Below are 24,754 nucleotides of genomic sequence, written 5' to 3'. Positions count from 1 at the left end.
GTGTTGACTTTCAGCCGCTGCCGCAGTCTCGTGTTGACGTTCAGCCGCTGCCGCAGTCTCGTGTTGACGTTCAGCCGCTGCCGCCGCAGCCCCGACCGGACGTTCCCCGACCGGCTCAGTTGCCTCGACTTGACGTTGAGCGTCAATCACCGCAGTCGAAGGTTGTTTTGCCTGCTCAGTCTATGCAGTCAAGGCAGTTCTGACGTGACGTCGAGCGTCAATCAACTTCAGTTGTTGTTGTTGGTCAGTCACAAGGATTTCAGTCCTTTCAGCAGCGGCGTGACGTCGCTTCCTCTACTGCTACTGCTGCTCCTTTGCTTGTTGACATTGCCTGTCAAGCGTTGCCGCCGCGGCAGGTCTCTCCTTTTCATGAGACTCGGCAATTGTCGGACGAGGTTCCTTCAGATGAGGAAGTTGCTGATCCTCCTCCTACTGATATTCCTTTGGGGACTTTGTCAGACGGAGAGGAGTCTAAAGCTGCTCAGCCCTCTATGGACTTTAAAAAAAAAATCATGCTGATTTTTAAGGATCTTTGTCCGGACCATTTTGTAACTGCTGCTCCTCGTTCGCCTTCGTCAGAGTTTACGCTAGGCCTAGCTACTTCGAAGCCGTTGTTTTCTAAGCTAGTGCTCTCTTGCTCTTCTAAGAGAGCTTTACGTTTGCTAGGCGACTGGTTGATCACCAGGAGGAGTTTGGGGGAGACAGCCTTTGCTTTCCCTCCTTTTAAACTGGCTTATAGAGCGAGCGTCTGGTATGACACGGGAGAAGTTCTCGGCTTGGGAGTTCCTGCCTCTGCCCAGGGAGACTTTTCAAGCCTCATAGACTCTCCCCGTCGCCTGGCCATGAGACGCTCCAAGATTTTATGGTCGGCTTCAGAGCTAGACCATCTCCTGTTAGGAGTTTTTCGAGCGTTTGAAGTTTTTATTTGTTGGATTGGTCCCTGGGAGCCTTAAGTAAGAAGGTCTCTCCAGCTGTCAATGTATTGCTGTACAATTATGTCATGCATGAACAAGGCTATCAGGGATGGCTCCAATGATCTGACAGCCACGTTCTCTGCAGGAACAAGGCTATCTGGGATGGCTCCAATGATCTGGCAGCCACGTTCACTGCAGGAGTACTTAAGATGTAAGTGCGCTCGATGTGTTCATTGTCAAGACAAACTTCACGATGAAGACTACCAAATCTGTCTTGGCAGCAGTAAGGGAAGGCGACTGGATGGTCTCTCTCGACCTTCAGGATGCATACTTCCACATCCCGATTCATCCAAACTTTCAACAACATCTGAGGTTTGTGGACGGGAAAGTAATGTACCTATGTCGAGCACTGTACTTCGGCCTCATTCCTGCTCCTCTTGTTTTTACAAGGCCCTTGCAAAATGTAGCAAGCTTTCTACATTTTTTGAGGATTCAGAGCCTCCCTTTATTTTGACGACTGGCTAATCAGGGCGTCGTCATTATATCGCTGTCTGGAGAGCCTCTAATGGACATTAGACCTAACCAAGGAGCTAGGTCTCATAGTGAACGTAGAGAAGTCGTAACTTACAGTACCCCATCCCAGACTATTCTTTATTTGGGAATGGAGATACAGTGTCTGATTTTTCGGGCCTTTTCCACTCCCACAAGAATAGAACAAGCTCTGTTATAAGTCCTTCACCTGCAAGAGAAAAACAGTTGCTCTGTAAGAGTTTGAACTAGCCTCGTGGGAACTCTTTCATCGCTGGAGTAGTTTATCTCTCTGGGGAGACTCAACCTATGCCCTCTCCAATTTCACCTAAACCATTGGAACAAGGAGAAGGGCTTAGAGAGTATCTCTTTCCCAATCTCCAACTCAGTCTAGACATGTCTGACTTGGTGGGACAGCAACATCAGACTTCGAGAAGGTCTTTCTCTTGCGATCAAGAACCCAAACCATGTGTTGTATTCAGATGCATCGGATTTGGGTTAGGGAGCTCCACTGGACAGTCCGGAATGCTCGGGTCCTTTGATCCACGGATCAGAAGGAACTCCATTTAAGGCAAGTAACATCTCTCCTTTGGCGAGATTTGTGCAAGGAAAAATGAATGTCTTGGCGGACGGCCTCAGCAGAAGAGGACAAGTCATCTCCATGGAGTGGACGTTGCATAAGACTGTGTGCGAGAAGCTATGGATGACATGGGGTCAACCCACCATAGATCTTTTTGCGACTTCTCTGACAAAGAGGCTCTCGACTTACTGCTTTCCAGTTCCAGATCCAGAAGTAGCCCACATAGACGCTTTCCTGCTGGACTGGTCTCACCTGGACGTTTATGCCTTTCCACCTTTCAGGATCCTAAACAAGGTGCTGCAGAAGTTCACCTCTCACGAAGGGACCAGGTTGACATTGGTTGCTCCACTCTGGCCCGCGAGAGAGTGGTTCACAGAGGTACTTCAATGACTGGTAGACGTTCCAAGGAGTCTGCCTTTAAGGATGGATCTCTTACGGCAGCCCCTCGTAAGGAGTCTTCATCAAAGCCTCCCTGCGCTTCGTCTGACTGCCTTCAGACTATCGAAAAACTCGCAAGAGCTCGATGATTTTCGAAGGAGGCAGCCAGAGCGATTGCGAGGGCTAGGAAAGCATCTACCATCAAGGTCTACCAGTCGAAGTGGGAGGTCTTTAGAGACTGGTGCAAGTCATCATCCATTTCCTCTTCCAGTACCTCTGTAGCCCAAATTGCAGACTTTCTCCTGCATCTGAGAAATGTTCGCTCCCTCTCTGCTCCCACTATTAAGGGCTACAGGAGCATGTTGGCTTCTGTGTTCAGACATAGAGGCTTAGATCTGTCCATAATAAAGATCTCCAAGATCTCCTTAAGTCCTTTGAGACCTCTAAGGAGCGTCGTATGGCAACTCCTGGGTGGAACTTAGACGTGGTCCTAAGGTTCCTAATGTCCGACAGGTTTGAGCCATTACATTCAGCCTCCCTGAAGGATCTCGCCCTCAAGACGCTTTTCTTAGTGTGCTTGGCTTCGGCTAAAAGGGTCAGTGAGATCCATGCCTTTAGTAAAAACATCGGCTTTTCTACAGATAAAGCCACATGTTCGCTTCAGCTTGTTTTCTTGGCCAAAAATGAACTGCCTTCTCGTCCTTGGCCTAAATCTTTTGATATACCTTGCCTATCAGAGATCGTAGGCAACGAGCTTGAAAGAGTACTGTGCCCAGTTAGAGCTCTTAAGTTTTATTTAGCTCGTACCAAATCCTTACGAGGTGGATCTGAGGCCTTATGTTGCTCAGTTAAGAAGCCCTCATTGCCTATGTCTAAAAATGCTTTATCGTATTTGATTAGATTTTTAATCCGAGAGGCTCATTCTCACTTAAGTGAAAAAGATCGTTGTTTACTTAAGGTCAAGACGCACGAAGTAAGAGCGATAGCAACTTCCGTGGCCTTTAAGCAAAACAGATCTTTGCGAAGTATTATGGACGCGACCTTTTGGAGGAGCAAGTCGGTGTTCGCTTCATTTTACTTAAAAGACGTCCAGACTCTTTATGAGGACTGCTACACACTGGGTCCATTCGTTGCAGCGAGTGCAGTAGTGGGTGAGGGTTCTACCACTACATTCCCTTAATCCCAATATCCTTTTAATCTTCTCTTGAAATGTTTTTAATCTTGTTTTGGGTTGTACGGAAGGCTGAGAAGCCTTTCGCATCCTTTTTGATTTGGCGGGTGGTCAAATGTCGTTTCTTGAGAGCGCCCAGATTAAGGGTTTTGATGAGGTCCTGTTGTATGGGTGGTCGCCCTGGATATAACAGCTCCTGGAAGTCTTTCAGCATCCTGAGAGGATGGCTGGGCTTCGTGAGGAAAGCGGACTAATAAGGCAGAGTAATCGTCAGAGTCAGCTTCCTTACCAGGTACCTATATTTATTTGGGTTTTGTTATGATATAACTGTCAAAAACTCTAAGCATATACGCCTTTATTGTATTAATACTGGTCTCTACCCACCACCATGGGTGTGAATCAGCTATTATATATTCACCGGCTAAGTTTAATATTTAAAAATGATATTTTGATTATAAAATAAATTTTTGAATATACTTACCCGGTGAATATATAAATTAAAGGCCCTCCCTTCCTCCCCGATAGAGACCTAGGGGACTGAGAAGAACTGGAGCTGTTTACAAGTATATGCGGTATCTGGCCGATAGTCGGCACTGGTGGGCACACCCGCAACCTTCATGGCGATCGCTCGCGAGTTTTTGGAATCTGTCGAGCCGTCGGAGACGTCAGCTATTATATATTCACCGGGTAAGTATATTCAAACATTTATTTTATAATCAAAATATCATATTTTTATTAATATTATTAGTACAGCTAAGATATAACCCTAGTTGGAAAAGCAAAATATTTTAAGCCAAAAGGCTCCAACAGGGAAAAATATCCCAGTGAGAAAAGGAAACAAGGAAATACCATAAATAAACTACAAGAAAAGTAATAAACAATAAAAATAAAATATCTTAAGAACAGTAACAACATTAAATTAGATCTTTCATATATAAACTATTTAACCTAAAACAAAACGAGGAAGAGAAATAAGATAGAACAGCTTGCCCGAATGTAACCTTCTTAGCATGAGAGCTCTAATCCAAGACAGTGGAAGGCCATGGTACAGAGGCTATGACACTACCTAAGACTAGAGAACAATGGTTTGATTTTGGAGTGTCCTCTTAGAAGAGCTGCTACCATAGCTAAAGTCTCTACCGTTACCAAGAGGGAAGTAGCCACTGAACAATTACAGTGCAGTAGTTAACCCCTTGAGCAAAGAAGAATTGTTTGGTAATCTGTGTTGTCAGGTGTATGAGGACAGAGGAGAATGTGGAAAGAATAGGCCAGACTATTTGGTATGTGTAGGCAAAGACAAATTGAGCTGTAACCAGAGAGAGGGATCCATTGTACTAATGTCTGGTCAGTCAAAGGCCCCAATAACTCTAGAGGTATTATCTCAACGGGTGGCTGGTGCCCTGGCCAAATTTCAATGGAGAAATTTACAAAAGTTATGTATTGTAATGTATACTGTATATGGTTCTAGGATTAAACATGGAAGATCTTAGGTATTGAATTTGGTTGAATTGGTATTGGTTACTGAACTTATTTAGCATTTAGATTACATACCCAGCTGAATTGGTGTGATTATTTAATTTATGTTTTAATTTGACTAGCTCTTTCCTTCATTATCCCACTTCCATCAGAGTTAGATTCAGCCATATGAAGCTGAAGTGATTTTCATAGAAATAAACAGAATTTGATGATGAAATTTATAATTTATATACTCGCCTAGGCTATATATGTTTGAGAGGCGGTTGTTTTTTTAGGCTTTTTTAATAGCTGATGTTGCCATCATACACCACAATATAATCTTGGTACTTCACTAAGGGGACAAGGCTACTGTACAGTGAAAGAAAATGGGATATTTTTAGGATAGGCATTGACATTTTAACCAGCTTCAAGATGGAAGCTATATAAAGCTCATGCGAGAATAGAAATAATATATATTATATTTCTAGTTTTTAGTGCTATATTGGATGTCTTGCCAGATTCATTTCATGAACAATCCTCCCTAACATTCACCATTAATGCATTGCAGATGCAGCTGAATATGTAGTGAAGGCACAGATTTTGGCTGGAGGCAGAGGAAAAGGGCATTTTGATAATGGATTTAAGGGTGGTGTTCATTTGACTAAAGAGTGAGTATGAGTTGACAGAGGATTTATCTCATTCTAAGATGACATTGAGTATGAGGTGATTATTATTTTTATATATTCAAGATTTTTATATGAAACTTTTGCTTATGTAAAACTAGATGAGTGTACTGTTTGCATATTAGTTTAAAAAGTACCCTGATATTAAATTCATATTGTATATGATACACTAAAAACTAAACTTGACATTTTCATTGGGTACAGAATACAAGTAATGTTCTTTTTTGCATATGCTTTACCTTCCAGTGTTAGTGTGATTACTGTATCATTGCTTGGTGTTATATAAAAATAAAATTCCATACTGAAAAAAGGAAAGATGGAAAAATTCCCAAATTCTCCATACCTCTTTGAGATCAGTCATTTAGAATTTATAGACCAGTCAGTAAGACTTGTATTCTATCATGATAAAATCATGTTATACAATCCGACCACCTTACTGTATCTGATTTTCAAAATGATAAACATTATTTCACTTGTACACGACTTATAAAAAAAGATGGCAAAGAAACTTACATATTTTTTAATAGTGCAAATCAGGTACCTTTCTCCTTTTTTTATAGAGAGATAATTAACTTTTCTACTAAGAAAGATGAAATTGGCCATCTGCATATTAGTGGTATCTTTATTTAACATTCAATAAAAAGGAAAAGCATGTATCTATTGGATGTTTCAAGCCCTGACAAGACCAAAAGTACTTTATATACATACAGTATTAATTTTGTATAGGTTATGCAGTATAATGTTTTGCTTTTTATTATAATTGACAGTCCCAATGAAGTGAAGAATCTGGTAGAGAAAATGGTAGGCCATAAATTGGTCACCAAACAAACTCCAAAAGAAGGCATCTTGGTCAACAAAGTTATGGTGGCAGAATCTGTGGATATTCTTCGTGAAACATATTTCTGCATTCTTATGGACAGGTCTGTATATAATTTGTGTATAAATACATATGGGAAGCATCGTTAGTAATATTTTTATTGAATATGTTCTATATATCTCACAAATACACTTGGGAATGAAATATGTTATGTTTTGTACCTTTGTGAGGTGATAAGTATGCTTTTTGGGGGACACAGTAGAATGAGCAAGTTGCACCTTTTGTCATTACACTGGTAACAGTGCAGTTTCTCTGTTGTTGTTGACTACTTAACAAGAATGCTTGATTAATGTGCTCTCTCAGGTGAACAGTAACAGGTACATTTGACAATTCATTATACCAATGAAGACATTTGGTACTGTACTAGAATGTCACTTTAATTTACTTCAATTTTTATAGGCAATGATTAGAATTCCAAGCAACCAATTCAGGCTTTTTTTTCCATGTTGGTGTGAAAGACCTGAAGGATTTTGAAAAATTTGCTGGGATTTGTATTTTGCAAGTACTGTATCTTCTATTGCTTAAATGTACTTCTATTTTCATGGGCATGGACGAGAATTCTAAGCTGCCAATGCAGACTTTTGCATCTATGTTGAATAGAAAGAGCTGAAGTATTTTGAGAAATTTGCTAGGAACTGTACCTATTTTGCAATTGTCTTCTATATTAGCTCTCAGTGTACTATCGTAAGATGTTGAGGCACTTGATATCCTCCTCAACCCCAGTATTAGACCATATGGCACAAGTTTGCAAATCCAATCCAAATGCCTTGGTACGATTAATAAAGATTAAATATTTATAACACCGATTTTCCAGCACCTTTGGTTCCAGAGCCTTGCTAGATTAATTGTTTTGCCGGACCTTTTTATGTCGTCTTTATAATAATCCATCAACACACCCCTAACCCACTAAACAACCGACAAATTATTTCTATTCATTGTAAAATTATATATAATTTTACTCTAATAGTAAAACATGGTAATTCTATGTGTAAAAACCTTCATATTAATTTTCAAGTGATTATGTGATTACATAATAATTTCACGATAAATAGCCATCAAAAAATATAAAACTACTTGTCAGTAAGGGAGCTTAAGCTATACAGAAACGTAAAGAAAATATTCGTTTGCTTCCTGTGACATAAGAAGTTTACTATAATGCATAATTATAATAACGCATACGATGAACAAAAACCTTATCTTTGATAACACAAATGAAGCAGATATTTCTGAGAGAGAGAGAGAGAGAGAGAGAGAGAGAGAGAGAGAGAGAGAGAGAGAGAGAGAGAGAGAGAGAGAGAGAGAGAGAAAGAGAGAGAGAGAGAGAGAATGAATATATTTGTGTTATACAGTGAGCCCTCGTTTATTGCGGTAGATAGGTTCCAGACCCGACCGCGATAGGTAAAATCCGCGAAGTAGTGACACCATATTTACGTATTTATTTAACATGTATATTCAGACTTTTAAAACCTTCCCTTGTACGTAGTACTGTTAACAAACTACCCTTTAATGTACAGAACACTTAATGCATGTACTACAGTACCCTAAACTAAAACAGGCACAAATATTAAAGGCGATTTTATATCATGCGTTTCCTAAACACGCCAAAAAGCACGATAAAAAATGGCAACCAATGTTTTGTTTACGTTTATCTCTGATCATAATGAGGAAAAACAAACGCATTTACACGTATGTTGTTGTTATAGTCGTGGCGATGAAATTCTCACAAAACAAAAACACGGCATTCGATTACAACAGCTGATACATTCTCTCTCTCTCTCTCTCTCTCTCTCTTCGTGTTATACAATACTTACATATAGATGAAGAAACTAAAATTAGTTTTCTTAGTGTCAATTAAATACGAAACGAAAAAATTATGCCGAGTTTACATCCATTTCAATCGTTGCTAAAAATACGGCATCCGATTTCATCAGCAAACCACTATTTTTTGGGAAACATCATTTTATTCTAGAAAATTGCTACTCTTTAAATAGTTAATTGCACATTAAGAAAGCGTGTATTTTTGGTTTTAAATTTTGGGTGTGTTTTAAAATTCGAGTATTGTTGACTTCTTTTTGTTTTACTTTTGGCTGTGATTAGATCAGCTGACGTCTAGCTGCCGCTCTTGAGAGCGTACGAATACACTAACAAAGTATCGTTCATACCATTTCTTAACTTATTCAAACCGTCTATACAGTTGATATTACATAAGCACCAATGTGTTATAACCTATCAAATTTTTTTGTTTATTACATTTAAAACAACACACACTCACTCTCTCTCTCTCTCTCTCTCTCTCTCTTATTACATTGAAAACAACACACACACACACTCTCTCTCTCTCTCTCTCTCTCTCTCTCTCTCTCTCTCTCTCTCTCTCTCTCTCTCTCTCTCTCTCTCTCTCTCTCTTTCGTGTTATACAATACTTACATATAGATGAAGAAACTAAAATCAGTTTTCTTAGTGTCAATTAAATACGAAACGAAAAGATTGTGCCGAGTATACATCCATTTCAATCGTAGCTTAAAATACGGTATTCGATTTCATCAGCAAACCACTATTTTTTGGGAAACATCATTTTATTCTAGAAAATTGCTACTCTTTAAATAGTTAATTGCACATTAAGAAAGCGTGTACTTTTGTTTTTAAATTTCGGGTGTGTTTTAAAAATCGAGTATTGTTGACTTCTTTTTGTTTTACTTTTGGCTGTGATTAGATCAGCTGACGTCTAGCTGCCGCTCTTGAGAGTGTACGAATACACTAACAAAATATCGTTTATACCATTTCTTAACTTATTCAAACCGTCTACAGTATACAGTTGATATTACATAAGCACCAATGTGTTATAACCTATCAAATTTTTTTGTTTATTACATTTAAAACAACACACACACACACTCTCTCTCTCTCTCTCTCTCTCTCTCTCTCTCTCTCTCTCTCTCTCTCTCTCTCTCTCTCTCTCTCTCTCTCTCTCTAACAAATGATATCTTTGTTGCTCCTCAAAGTTTCATTTATATTGAAAATCAATCATGATTCAATTTTCCTTACTTTCTCCAATCTCGCACCATTGATCACATCGCGGTATTTTCGAAATATCCGGAAAATCCGCGATATATGTATATACATGCGTTATGAAAAAAATCCGCGATGGTCGAACCGCGAAGTAGCGAGGGATCACTGTATAAGTTTAGTTCATTAGACAAATATTGTAAGTTTGTTTGTTGTTTGATTGCCTCACCCTTCTTGTGACACTATGAACTGTATAATTCCGGTTTTTGTTATTTCGGGGGCTTGGAAATAGAGAAATACGCATTTAACTCTGATATGATAAATACTTTGTAGAATGTTAATAAATGGAAATAATTACAATAGGCTAACTTCTACTCGCAAAAACAACAGACAATACTAATATGCAATATACAGCGCAGTATTATATATCTCGGACATTAAAAGGATATTTTGTAGAAATTATAGTTGAGAAAATAAGGAATAAAAGGAGAAAAAACAAAATCTTGTCTGCTGTATTTACAGCTATCGGGGTTACAAATTGTGTTCAGTGTTACTGACATTAAGGAAATTTCCTCAGATCTAAGATCTACTATAAGTGCAGGATAGTGTATTAACCATATTGCACAAAACTACATAAAGAATTGGAATAAAAAATAACCATTTCCTAACCTTTATAATCTAGAACACAGAGATAAAACCTATAAAGTAATGTGCATCGGCAACATGAATGAAACTCCAGTAAAATTCTATATGCCATTAAACTCAACAGTAAATGAAATATGCAAGGAGTATTTCAAATAAAAATAAGTATTCAAATTAGTATGGTAAATTAAAAATGGCAGTTTAAGTAATAATAGGAAATAAAAAACAAGATATTTAGGTACGGCCGCTTGCCTTATCAGCTGATTTGGAAAGCATAGCTGGTAGTGTCGATCAACTTATAAAAAATGGAAAAGATTAAAACTATGTTTTTATTTCTTAATACAATACTATTATGTGAATATTAAATGCATTATTATTGCGCACAGTTAAGCTAGTCACCAGTACAGTACTGTATTATCAAAATCCTTTCAGTTTCAAATATAGCGGTGGCGTTATGCACAAAAACACTACGTTTCAGCAGTCAAACCTTTTCTTTGATGGAAATACTGTACAGGTAGACTGGAGTTTTAAGTTTAAAACCAAGGCTACTACTCGAATTTGCCTGTGAAGCCATTACTAGAGTTAAATTTACTCTAGAGTTAAATTTGAGTAAAATAAGCTATAATCTTATATTTTCAATATTTAACTTAGCCGGTGATTATAATAGCTGCAACTCTGTTGCTCGACAGAAAACTCTAAGGTAAAATTCGCCAGCGATCGCTATACAGGTTGCGGGTGTGCCCAACAGCGCCATCTGTCGTCCAAGTACCCAGTACTCAATGTAAACAAAGAACTCAATTTTCTCTCTGTCGTGCTCCCGACAAGACGTGCTTATTCGCTGTTGCTAACTGGATTTGTTTTCACAACTAATTGGTGAAGTACACTATTCTAGTTTTGAGCTTTCGCTGTGCAGGCTTTTTCTTCACAATTCCTTGAACTCTTTTTGATTACGGATTCTTTGTTGATGACTTTTTGATAGTTTTTGAATTCCCCTTTGACCAATTCAAAATGGCTGACCCTTCACAAGTCCCAAAATTTAGGAAGTGCAATGCTAGGGACTGTTCAAGGCATCTTCCGAAGGCCTCTATTGACCCTCACACTGTTTGTTCCAATTGTCGGGATATAACCTGTCAATTGGAAGATCGATGTGAGGAGTGCGTTGGGCTTTCGGAATTCGATTTTATCGAATTCCAAAAATATACACGTAGGCTAGAGAGAGATAGAGTTAGGAGAAGTTCCTCTCGTTCTATTGACATTTCCTCTCCTCATGCCCCACAACCTATTCCTTCCCCTGTAGTGGTTGCTCCTAATCCCCCTTCTGGCACTCAGGAACCTTCGATGGCTGATATGATGCGTGCCATCCAAGCTCTGGGTGAGAGAGTTGAGTCACTGGCTAGTGACCGTAATCAGCTCATGGCGGATGTCAAGGAGCTGAAGTGTAAAAGTGCAGTGGGAAGTGATAAAGTGAGTGATAGTGTTGTGGATAGTGTTGCGCTTGAGGGTTCGTCTGTTCGTGCCTGTCGTCCTCCTAGTCCGGGACCTCTTGCAAGCTCCCAAGTCCAGGGGAGAAGCAATGTCGTACGACAAATGGGTTCGAGAGGCTTTAATCAGCGAACAGACGTTCCCTCCGTGGTTTCGGGCGTATCTACCCAAGATCGCCCCTACCAAACAAAGACGAGAGAGCCCATTTATACCTCGTCTGCGGAAGAGGTTTCTCGCAAGAAACCATGGACCAAGGTCTCACGACCGTTAAAGCGCAAGTCGGTCCCTTCCGCGCAAGTCCAACGGCCCAGCTGTAGCCACTGGGTCAGTTCGGACTCGCTGCAGTCATCCGATGACTGCTCACCTCCTAAGAGAGGTAAAGCGGTACCGCTTCAGACAGTTACACCGTCTGTCGCCGCACCTGCTCCTGTAGACCCTAAGTGGTCTTTACTGCAAGACATGCAGTCGCAACTCACGTCGCTTATGCAGGACTTTCGTGCGGAGAAGGTTGCTGCCGCACCAGTAGCCATTGCAGCTCCTTGCCTACAACCACCCACACGATCGGTTGTGCGTCCTGGGGACGCTGAGGTAACCTTCTCACGCACTCCAGTTGAGAGAGTTCCGCCACCCATGCGTTCCACTGTGATCTGCCAGCCGCATGTTGACGTTCAGCGACGCACGGAGTTATCCGTTGACGTCCGTGAGGTTCAACAACCGTCAGAGTTGTTTTGTTTTGACGCGGTGCGTCAACCTCCGCAACCCAGTGTGGTGGCCACTGCGCACCCACAGTCTAGACAGTCTGGAGTAGACGCTGTGCGTCCCCGCGCTGCTATGGTTGTTGCCAGCTCACAGACTGGGCAACAGTTCCATGACGTTGCGTCCGGCTCAGTCACGCATGCACCCGTGCGGCCGGACTCAGCCAACCAGCCGTTACCCACTCCGTTGCCGTTCCCTCATCAGTTATCGGATGAGGGACTTTCTGATGATGATGGTGCTGCACATGAAGATGAACCACACTCAGAACTGGACGAGCCCAAGTCTACGCAACCCTCTTTGGACTTTAGGAAAGTTTTGGCCCTGTTCAAAGAGATGTTTCCGGACCAGTTTGTGTCTGTAGCTCCGCGTTCGCCTCCGTCAGAGTTTGTGTTAGGCATGCCGTCAACTGCTCCTGCCTTTACTAGGCTCGTCCTCGCACGCTCGTCCAAGAGAGCTTTGCGAGTGATTGGAGAATGGCTGCAGTCCAAAAAGAGTTTAGGGAAGACAGCTTTTACGTTTCCCCCTGCTAGACTCTCTTCTAGATCGAGCGTCTGGTATGCCACGGGAGAAGTTCTCGGCTTGGGAGTTCCTGCCTCTGCCCAGGGCGACTTCTCAAGTCTTGTAGACTCTCCCCGCCGCCTAGCCATGAGACGCTCTAAGATATGTTGGTCATCTTCGGACCTGGACCACCTTTTGAAAGGGATATTTAGAGCCTTCGAGGTATTCAACTTCTTAGACTGGTGTCTAGGAGCTCTAAGCAGAAAGATCTCTCCGACGGAGAAGGAGACTTCCTTGCTCATTATGTCCTGCATGGACAAGGCCATACGTGATGGGTCAAATGAGCTTGCTGCATCCTTTGTGTCCGGAGTCCTTAAGAAGCGTGAAAACCTGTGTTCATTCCTTTCAGCTGGAGTTACACCATGCCAGAGATCCGAACTTCTGTTTGCTCCTCTTTCTAAGTGCCTTTTTCCAGAGGACCTGATTAAGGAGATTGCTGCTTCTTTGATACAGAAGGATACTCATGATCTTGTTGCGTCCTCTGCTCGCAAAGCTACCCCTTTGCCTACCTTGTCAGCTAGACCAAGGATGGACACTCCAGCGTCCCGTTTTATTCCGCCCTTTCGTGGCAGAGCCTCCAGCAGAGGAGGTGCTCGTGCCGAAGGGAGACGTGGAAAGAAGAAAGGAACCAAGTCCTTTAAAGGCAGAGTCTGACTGCCAACTTCTTCAGACAGCAGTGGGAGCCAGACTCAAGAACTTCTGGCAGACCTGGGAAAAGAGAGGCGCAGATGCACAATCTGTGAAGTTGCTCAGAGAAGGGTACAAGATCCCGTTTGTACGAAAACCCCCTCTAGCAACGTCCCCCATCGATCTCTCTCCCAGGTACAGAGAGGAAGACAAGAGACGGGCATTGAAACAGGAAGTGTCTCTCTTACTAGAGAAGGGAGCGGTAGTCAAAGTCCTGGACCATCAAACCCCAGGATTCTACAACCGTCTCTTCTTGGTGTCCAAGAAGACAGGAGGGTGGAGGCCGGTGCTAGACGTCAGTGCACTGAACGTCTTTGTCACAAAGCAGACGTTCTCCATGGAGACCACAAAGTCGGTTCTAGCAGCGGTCAGAAGGGAAGACTGGATGGTCTCGTTAGACCTAAGGGACGCCTACTTCCACGTCCCCATCCACCCGGACTCCCAACCTTTTCTGAGATTCGTTTTCGAAAAGGTTGTCTACCAGTTTCAAGCCCTGTGCTTTGGCCTAAGCACAGCTCCTCTTGTGTTTACGAGGCTGATGAGGAATGTAGCCAAATTTCTTCATTTAGCGGACATCCGAGCCTCCCTCTATTTGGACGACTGGCTTCTCAGAGCTTCTTCCAGTCGTCGCTGTCTGAAGGATCTAAAGTGGACTCTAGATCTGACCAAGGAATTGGGTCTCCTTGTCAATATGGAAAAGTCACAAGTGGTCCCATCCCAAACTATTGTGTATTTAGGGATGGAGATTCACAGTCTAGCTTTTCGGGCTTTTCCGTCGGCCCCCAGAACAAGCCAAGCCCAGTTATGCATCCAGAACATGCTAAAGAAGGAACGATGTTCAGTCAGGAAGTGGATGAGTCTGATAGGGACGCTATCATCCCTGGAACAGTTCGTAGCATTAGGAAGACTACACCTCCGTCCTCTTCAATATCACCTAGCATTTCACTGGAAAAAGGACAAGACGCTAGAAGCGGTCTCGATCCCCATTTCCGAGAAGATGAAGTCTTGCCTGACAAGGTGGAAGGACAGTATCAACCTCAGAGAGGGTCTGCCCCTGGATGTTCAGACTCCCAACCACGTTCTCTTCTCGGACGCATCGGACGTAGGCTGGGGCGCGACATTAGACGGTCGGGAATGCTCGGGAATATGGAACTCGAGTCAAAGGACAATGCATATCAACTGCAAGGAGCTACTGGCAGTACATCTGGCCTTGAAAAGCTTCAGGTCTCTCCTTCAAGGCAAAGTGGTGGAGGTGAACTCGGACAACACCACGGCTTTGGCGTACATCTCCAAGCAAGGAGGGACCCACTCACTGACGCTGTACGAGATCGCAAGGGACCTCCTCACCTGGTCAAAAGGTCTAAACATATCGCTAGTTACGAGGTTCATCCAAGGCAACTTGAATGTCATGGCAGATTGTCTCAGTCGGAAGGGACAAATTCTTCCAACAGAATGGACCCTCCACAAGGATGTATGCAAGAGTCTTTGGGCCACCTGGGGCCAGCCGACCATAGATCTCTTCGCAACCTCGATGACCAAGAGGCTCCCAATATATTGCTCACCAATCCCGGACCCAGCAGCAGTTCATATAGATGCCTTTCTCCTAGATTGGTCTCATCTAGATCTATATGCATTCCCTCCGTTCAAGATTGTCAACAAGGTACTGCAGAAGTTCGCCTCTCACGAAGGGACAAGGTTGACGCTAGTTGCTCCCCTCTGGCCCGCGAGAGAATGGTTCACCAAGGTACTTCGATGGCTAGTAGACGTTCCCAGAACACTTCCCCTAAGGGTGGACCTTCTACGTCAGCCAAACGTAAAGAAGGTACACCAAGGCCTCCAGGCTCTTCGTCTGACTGCCTTCAGACTATCGAAAGACTCTCGAGAGCTAGAGGCTTTTCGAAGGAGGCAGCCAGAGCGATTGCTAGAGCAAGGAGAACATCCACCCTTAGAGTCTACCAATCGAAGTGGGAAGTCTTCCGAAACTGGTGCAAGTCAGTATCAGTATCAAATAGCTGACTTCCTCTTATATCTGAGGAAAGAACGATCTCTTTCAGCTCCCACTATCAAGGGTTACAGAAGCATGTTGGCATCAGTCTTCCGTCACAGAGGCTTAGATCTTTCCAACAATAAAGATCTACAGGACCTCCTTAAGTCTTTTGAGACCACGAAGGAGCGTCGTTTGGTTACACCTGGTTGGAATTTAGACGTGGTACTAAGATTCCTCATGTCAGACAGGTTCGAGCCGCTACAATCAGCCTCCCTGAAAGATCTCACCTTAAAGACTCTTTTCCTGGTTTGCTTAGCCACAGCTAAAAGAGTCAGTGAGATTCATGCCTTCAGCAAGAACATCGGTTTCTCATCTGAAACGGCTACATGTTCTCTACAACTTGGTTTTCTAGCCAAAAACGAGCTGCCTTCTCGACCTTGGCCAAAATCGTTCGATATTCCAAGCTTATCGAATATGGTTGGAAATGAACTAGAAAGAGTCTTATGCCCTGTCAGAGCTCTTAAGTTCTATTTAAAACGAACTAAACCTTTAAGAGGCCCGTCTGAAGCTTTATGGTGTTCAGTTAAGAAACCATCTTTGCCTATGTCAAAGAATGCGTTATCCTATTTTATCAGACTGTTAATACGAGAAGCTCATTCCCATCTGAATGAGGAAGACCAAGCTTTGCTGAGGGTAAGGACACATGAGGTTAGAGCTGTCGCAACTTCCGTGGCCTTTAAACAAAATAGATCTCTGCGAAGTATAATGGACGCAACCTATTGGAGAAGCAAGTCAGTGTTCGCGTCTTTTTATCTTAAGGATGTCCAGTCTCTTTACGAGGGCTGCTACACTCTGGGACCATTCGTAGCAGCGAGTGCAGTAGTGGGTGAGGACTCAACCACTACAATTCCCTAATTCCATAACCTTTTTAATCTTTCTCTTGAAATGTTTTTATTGTTGTTTTTTGGGTTGTCCGGAAGGCTAAGATTGATTTGGCGGGTGGTCAAAGTCATTTCTTGAGAAGCGCCTAGATTAGGGGTTTTGATGAGGTCCTGTTGTATGGGTTGCAACCCTTGATACTTCAGATCCTAGGGGTCGATCAGCATCCTGAGAGGATCGCGAGGCTCCGTAAGGAAGACGTACTTAAAAAGGTAGAGTAATTGTTCAAGTCGACTTCCTTACCAGGTACCTATTTATTTTGTTTTTGTTATTTTGATAACTTCTAAAATGAAATAAAAATTCTTAGCTCATAATAATGTAAACATATAATGCTGGTCTCTACCCACCCCCCTGGGTGTGAATCAGCTATTATAATCACCGGCTAAGTTAAATATTGAAAAATGTTATTTTTATAATAAAATAAATTTTTGAATATACTTACCCGGTGATTATAAATTAAAGGACCCTCCCTTCCTCCCCAATAGAGACGCAGTGGACCGAGGAGAAAATTGAGTTCTTTGTTTACATTGAGTACTGGGTACTTGGACGACAGATGGCGCTGTTGGGCACACCCGCAACCTGTATAGCGATCGCTGGCGAATTTTACCTTAGAGTTTTCTGTCGAGCAACAGAGTTGCAGCTATTATAATCACCGGGTAAGTATATTCAAAAATTTATTTTATTATAAAAATAACATATTAAGGGAGATTATAACTAGCAAGTAAAAAAAAAAATCCAATTTTCGACCCACTCCAGATATCATAACTGGGCATGCCATTTGTGGTGTTCTATGGTAAACAAACTAGGTGTGGATATGATTCCTTCTTTTGTGTTGAATTGTGTCTATCGGACTGTCGTGTTATTCACCCACATGTATGTATGTCTTGCTAGTTTTAAGATTAGTTTGCAGGCTAAATTTTCAGTGAGTAGGTCATTATTGGAGGAAAGAAATTCTCATTCCATTAGTATTATCCCGTGTCGAGACAGCAATGGGATTCAAAAATGTTTGGATTGTGCTAAGTTATCAGATGACCTTGTGTAACAATATATCTAAACGGGTTTGTGATAGAAACTATAAACGTAAAAGGAATGACTATTCTAAATAGGGGGAGTTCAGAGAAGGCTAGGCTAGTGGATTTGGGTAGCAATATAGAAATTAGTGTTCAAGTGGTTACAGTATTGGACAGTCCGATGTTCCTAATGAGGTTGATGGAACTAAATCTCAACTTGAGTTGGAGATGTTTACTTAGTTCATGCAACCTTAAGGTGCAAACACTCACTCAGGTTTATTGCAGTGTTCCTAGCGTAACCTGTCTAGTATCGAACATAAGCTTCGATCTCTAAATTTGGTCCAGTTCCTTGTATTACGAAACCTTTGTCTTTCCGCAATACTGATTTATACTTTAGACAATCGGATTCCAAAATAGAGGAATGGAACAGGAGTTCTGATCATTATATCCCTCCATCTACATCTGGACAAAGTGCCGATGAACAGCCGATTTGCCATAATTAATAGTGGACATGTTGCATTTTGGCTATAAAGCTGGGTGCACAGATTTTCAACATGGCTTTAGCAATGTCTGCACATGCTAACAAGTGGTTTTATCATATGACTAGCATTGGCTTTGTCACTCATAATGTAAGCTCACCCACAAGCTTTTGTCAGCTTCCAAGTAGTAATATCAATATAGGTGCTTGTTCTCCATAAGTAGCAGGCTTTGAAACAAACCATCACCCACATACGTCTTGTACAAGCCAATTGGGTAGCTCTGATAGTAAACAAATGGAACAAATAGAGTTTTATAGTGTGAATCCTTTCCCAAATCAAGAAGACAAAAGTTAATTGAATCCACGTTTAAAGTTTTACATACACTCAATGAGGAAATCTTACTAGAGAAGATACTTTGGGTTAGCTTTGATTCAACCTATTCTTCGATGTTGTCTCATGTTTCTGGCTGGACTAAGACTGATTATAAACCCCAATTCTAGAATAATTTTAAAGATAAAACAGAAATTAATAACTCATATTACAAGGAAATCAGCTTCTCAAAGCTTGTTTGTTTCTGTGGTCTCACCAGCAGTTGAAGTGTAATTTGCTAGGTTCCCTAGTCAGTATTGACAGGGGACTGGTGTTAAATTCAGGTTATTCCGATTAGCTATAGGTGAATGCACATTCTGTGGTGGGACATCTATTTGCTGTTATTTTTATTTTTCTATCCAATTTGATAGCGACAGTTTCAAATGGTACACAAAAGAGGCAGTGGTCTGTTTCTAATTTTGGGGTAAAATGTAGGTGGGGCTTCTATCTGCTTTTTTTTTTTTTAGCCATTTTGATAGCGACAGTCTCAGATGGTACACAAGGGGCAATGGTCTGTTTCTAATTTTATGGTAAAATGTAAGGAATAATTATGTTCCTCTCTTATTAGGGCAGTCTGAAATATGCAGAAGCATTCTCAGATTTTGTCTTCTATTTTTGGGACTCTTAGAGTTGTGTAGGATCACTATTGTTGTAGAGCAGGTGTCTTGCAAGACACAGTTTGTAGCTTTAGGGTTGACCATGCACAAACATCCTTTTCCTTCTTATTATGCTACAGTACAACTCATTCCTAGCAAACAACTTTTAACGATAATGTAAGGGGCAATGATAGGTCCTCTGGTATTTGGCCTAGCAGAAGGATGAACAAAAATCATGGTGGGCTTGTAGCTCTCACAGAAGAACTCTGTGACATTCACGACCAGTAAATCCCTGGGATGGGTGGAGAATAGTCCATTTTTATCTCTTGGGAGAGCCTTTATCTAAATCTGTGGGTTCTTTTGGCAATAAGAGGGGGATACCGGATTCTTCTTGTTTTACATTCTGTTTTCAGGTTACATAAAATTTTGAACTTGAGAGATTACATTGCTTTTGGGATGCAACTAATAGAGGTCTGGGATTCCTCACTAGGTTTTTATAACTGTTTACGGTGCTAAAAGTGTCTGGTAGGGAGGGTTTAAAGGTCAGTTTTGGATGTATCCATTTTATTTTAAAAATTATACGGTAATAAACCTCTTTACATCGCTCATCCTAAAGTATTAAATACAAAAGTAAAATCCACTTCACGTCATTTTACTTGACCTTATGTTGGTTTCTACATTGTAAAATAAGGATCCAGTGCTGTACTCTACAGTACTGTCTTTCACTTGGAAGCTTATTAATGTATGTCTCGGTTTTATAAGATGATAGCAGGTTGCAAATACTTTTTAATGTTTTGTACATGTATAGGGAACATACAGGTACACTAGGTCATTTTATGGGGCAAAAATCCGGCCCACACCGAAAATCGACATACAGTACATCGGGTCTCTTAGAACCAATTACTGTAAGGTGTAGGGCATAGTTTTACCATACAGCTTCCACCAAGTTTTTAATGAAGAAACTTTCTACTGTCCTTGGGGCAGTGAGGAAAGAAGATATGATGTTTCGATAGGTCTGACAGATGCTTACTTTTACATATCCATTCATCCGCTGTCAAGAAAATTCCTCCCGTTTGTCGAAGAGATGAAGGCTTATCAATTTCAAATGCCTGTGTTTTGGCCTTGGAATAGCTTCTCAAGTACAGTGTTCACATGAGTGATAGCTCTAATCTCCATTTCTTCTGGGCGTAAGAGTACGTCTGTACCTGAATGAAGACTTCTTTGAACTGGTGTTTCAATACAATTATGTAGTCTCGGTTGGAGATCTTAATGCATGGCTCAAATTTAATATTCTTCCAGGGATCATAATGGGCCTGTCTTGATAGCAAGCCCAGATGGTGGAATGGATATAGAAGAGGTTGCAGAAAAAACACCTGAGCGTCTTTTAACGATGCCCATTGATATATATGAAGGACTGACTGATGAAATGGCCTTGAAAGTAGCTGACTTTTTGAAATTTGAAGGAGGGCTACGAGAAAAAGTAAGTACTGTAATTGTATGGTTGTTTTTGTAAATGTATTAAATAGGCTAATCTGTGATAACATTTAATTATGTTTACACTAACATTGTGTTTAGAAAAGGCCACCTTACAAAATAGAAGTAGGTTAATTACCAAAGTAGTTGATAAGCCTCCTTGAAAGTTTATTATGTGTTGATATTGCAGTACTAAATGAATTATTTGATTTCAGGGGGACTGCTTTCCGTACACAGTACAGTATTGCATTTACTAATATGTTATTCAGAGGAAGTTCATTTTACTTGTGCTGTACTGGCAGTTCTTTGATTACTTAATGTTAACCCTTTTATCCCCAAAGGACGTACTGGTACGTTTCACAAAAGCCATCCCTTTACCCCCATGGACGTACCGGTATGTCCTTGCAAAAAAATGCTATAAAATTTTTTTTTTCATATTTTTGATAATTTTTTGAGAAAATTCAGGCATTTTCCAAGAGAATGAGACCAACCTGACCTCTCTATGACCAAAATTATGGCTGTTAGAGCAATTTAAAATAAATATACTGCAAAATGTGCTGGGAAAAAAATAACCCCCTAGGGGTTAACGGTTGGAAATTTCCAAAGAGCCTGGGGGTAAAAGGGTTAATAGAAGCAATAAGTAATTAGCAAGCATGATGTAGATAGCATGCTAAAATTTGTTCGCAATGATGCAGTAGATGTTAGATAATTAGATATACTAAGGTTGTAAGTTAGAAATATAATTGCATATTAGGTAAATTTCAAAGCTAATGCCTTATTTTCAGTGTGCACGGGAAGTTAAAAACATTTGGAATATGTTCCTCCATGTAGACGCTACACAAATTGAAATCAACCCATTGATAGAAACTCCCCAGGGCCAAGTTGTGGCTGTGGATGCTAAAATTCAGTTTGATGATAATGCCGAGTTTAGGTTAGTATAGTGTTTTGAAGTTTTTGGGTGTCTGTTAATGGTATAAATACTGCATAAATATAAGTTGAAAAAATTGTTGTCTTTAAATAAATTTGCCATTGGAAGCTTTTAAAGAAATGGGTTTAAATGTAAATTAATCGTTGAACAAATTATTGTTGGCGAAGCCTATATATTCTCATTTGAATTGTTTAAGTGATATTCCATTCTATAGCTTGCTTACTTTACATTTTAGCTTTTCATTTTTATGATATTGCTAGAAAGTTATGAAAGGTTGTGAAAATTCTTTGCTATTTTAAATTTTTTGGAACCTGAGAGATTTAAGGTAATTCTTTTCTTTAGAAATCATACAGCTATTCCTAAAACTGATTAATCCTTATACTTTCCATTGAATGCAAAAAGATGAACAGGTTTGGTAATGATATAAATTTCTAACGTTCATAGCAAGTCAGTAAAGGTGTATGACATTACCACATGTTTATACAGCTGGCTTCATGAATTTTGGTACACATCACTGTAAGTTAAGGAAATTTCTGGCTAACTCTACAAGATTAGAGGTAATATTCCTGTTTCAAAAAGTATCATACCAAATGGCATAATCATGTTTATACTTTTAACAATAAGTTTTCTTTAATGTATAGTACAATAAATAGAAACTACAGTCTCACATTTATAACTAAAAATCACGTATGTACTGTGTTGTTATTACATTTTGGAGTTGCCACGTCTCATTAGCTTGTGATGTGTACCAAAATTCATAAAGAAAATTGTGCATAAGATCATAGTATTATAAAGTAGTTTACTCCGATAAGAGTTGAAATGTTTAGATGCTCATAGGTTGTCCTAAAGGAGGGGTTTTCCCGGGAGGAAGTTTTGAGGAGAAAGTTCATAGATTTGAAAGCAATGCAGCTGGGATTGGGAAAAAATACTACTGAGAACTCACACACAGTACTAGTTATAGAATTGAAATATCATAGGTCCCATATCAACACATTTTGTTTCATCCTATAAACAATTTGTGCGTGTAATGGTAAAGTATGATTGTGATCATTTATCTGATGAAGAGCAACTTTGTGTCCCCTGAGATGACCCAACGGGTACAAATAATTTTTCACTGACATTTTCATAGACTTCAAATATAATGTAACCTATGTATCTATATTACATAGGAGAGTTGAAATGAGAAATTAGTGGGGTCTAAAACCAGATTGAATTTGTGTGCATTGTATGAGAGGAAAAAGGAAAAAGTATTCCACTGTCTGGCAATAGAGGGGCAAAACAGTATGCAAAATGCAATACTGTATTGACATTGCTTACCTCCATGTAACAATTGAGGGACATGACTGAATTGCTATTATAGTACATGGTTACTCATACAAAAGGTACGTTTTCCATTCAACAGAAAAAAAAAAAAAAAAGTGTTCAGATAATGGATATAGTATAAGTAAAATACAAAGGCCACCTTGCAAGAAAGTTAGTTTTCTTTTGAAATTATTGTTGATTCACTAATTAGATGAATTGCTTGAAATTACTAGTCAAGAAAGTAGAATGGAATGCAGAACTAGTATGAGAATTATTCTAATGTATTACTTGAAAGAGATGAAGCAACAAATTAATATTAAAATAAAATTTACTGGTTTTACTAGGTGATTTAAAAATATAACATGGCACCAAGATAAGTTGAAAAAATAAGTGGTAGTGGATGAGATAAAATTAAGCTTTCCTCTCATTTGGGATTTTAGAAACTCATAGGAGACATGAAATATCAGCAGCTTGTGACAGTCAGTGGAGGATGGTTGTAAATTTAGGATGATGTACAGTATATATTGGGAATTATCAAAAAAATTTATCCATCCATATACCAAGGCACTTCCCCCAATTTTGGGGGGTAGCCGACATCAACAATGAAACAAAACAAAAAGGGGACCTCTACTCTCTAAGTTCCTTCAGCCTAATCAGGGACTCAACTGAGTTCAGCTGGTACTGCTAGGGTGCCACAGCCCAACCTCCCACATTTCCACCACAGATGAAGCTTCATAATGCTGACTCCCCTACTGCTGCTACCTCCGCGGTCACCTAAGGCACCGGAGGAAGCAGCAGGGCCTACTGGAACTGCGTCACAATCGCTCGCCATTCATTCCTATTTCTAGCACGCTCTCTTGCCTCTCTCACATCTATCCTCCTATCACCCAGAGCTTTCTTCACACCATCCATCCACCCAAACCTTGGCCTTCCTCTTGTACTTCTCCCATCAACTCTTGCCTTCATCACCTTCTTTAGCAGACAACCATTTTCCATTCTCTCAACATGGCCAAACCACCTCAACACATTCATATCCACTCTAGCCGCTAACTCATTTCTTACACCCGTTCTCTCCCTCACCACTTCGTTCCTAACCCTATCTACTCGAGATACACCAGCCATACTCCTTAGACACTTCATCTCAAACACATTCAATTTCTGTCTCTCCATCACTTTCATTCCCCACAACTCCGATCCATACATCACAGTTGGTACAATCACTTTCTCATATAGAACTCTCTTTACATTCATGCCCAACCCTCTATTTTTTACTACTCCCTTAACTGCCCCCAACACTTTGCAACTTTCATTCACTCTCTGACGTACATCTGCTTCCACTCCACCATTTGCTGCAACAATAGACCCCAAGTACTTAAACTGATCCACCTCCTCAAGTAACTCTCCATTCAACATGACATTCAACCTTGCACCACCTTCCCTTCTCGTACATCTCATAACCTTACTCTTACCCTTACTGCTTGCAAAGATGAGGCTAGTCATGTTAAGAACTTTTTAAGACTTAACTGCTTTTAAGTTATCAGTATCTTCAAAATTATACTCCTCCACCTTCTCGAGATGATGAAATAATGACAATGACGAAAATTCCAATAAGTTGTATCTTGTTCAATCCATTCTGAAGATATTGGTTAGAGCTCAATAACAGCATTATGAGAATTTAATTATAATTCTACAAAGTTTGTGGGGGACCCCTATGGTCATAACTTGGTGTAAATTATTTACTTCACTACTTGGAACTGCTCCAGCAAGCAGTGTTGCCCTCGACCGCTCTATCAAAAGTATATGACAGTCTTAATCTGGATGCCTTCCCCCATTTGGACTGATTTGCTAAGTTCTAGGGAAATTCTAGACTTGAACTCCCAGATTACCTTGATTGTTCCACAAGTAGTGCACAGTTGGATTATCAATTTTACTGAAGCTACTGTTGACTGAATCT

The 24,754-nt window shown here is 40.6% G+C and overlaps 1 protein-coding gene across 1 annotated transcript in view; it reads left to right on the top strand.

Moving 5' to 3' along the window:
• Positions 1-24,754, top strand: part of ScsbetaG (Succinyl-coenzyme A synthetase beta subunit, GDP-forming) — a 45,493-nt gene that overhangs the window by 8,957 nt on the left and 11,782 nt on the right. The window contains exons 3-6 of the mRNA XM_068387288.1: positions 5,595-5,694; positions 6,477-6,629; positions 20,397-20,577; positions 21,356-21,501. Of these exons, the coding sequence (XP_068243389.1) occupies positions 5,595-5,694; positions 6,477-6,629; positions 20,397-20,577; positions 21,356-21,501 (580 nt within the window). The remainder of the gene's footprint in view (positions 1-5,594; positions 5,695-6,476; positions 6,630-20,396; positions 20,578-21,355; positions 21,502-24,754) is intronic.

Source organism: Palaemon carinicauda, chromosome 14 (genome assembly GCF_036898095.1).
Source record: "Palaemon carinicauda isolate YSFRI2023 chromosome 14, ASM3689809v2, whole genome shotgun sequence".
In the NCBI taxonomy this organism is placed as follows: Eukaryota; Metazoa; Arthropoda; class Malacostraca; order Decapoda; family Palaemonidae; genus Palaemon; species Palaemon carinicauda.
This window is presented reverse-complemented; position numbering and strand designations above follow the sequence as displayed.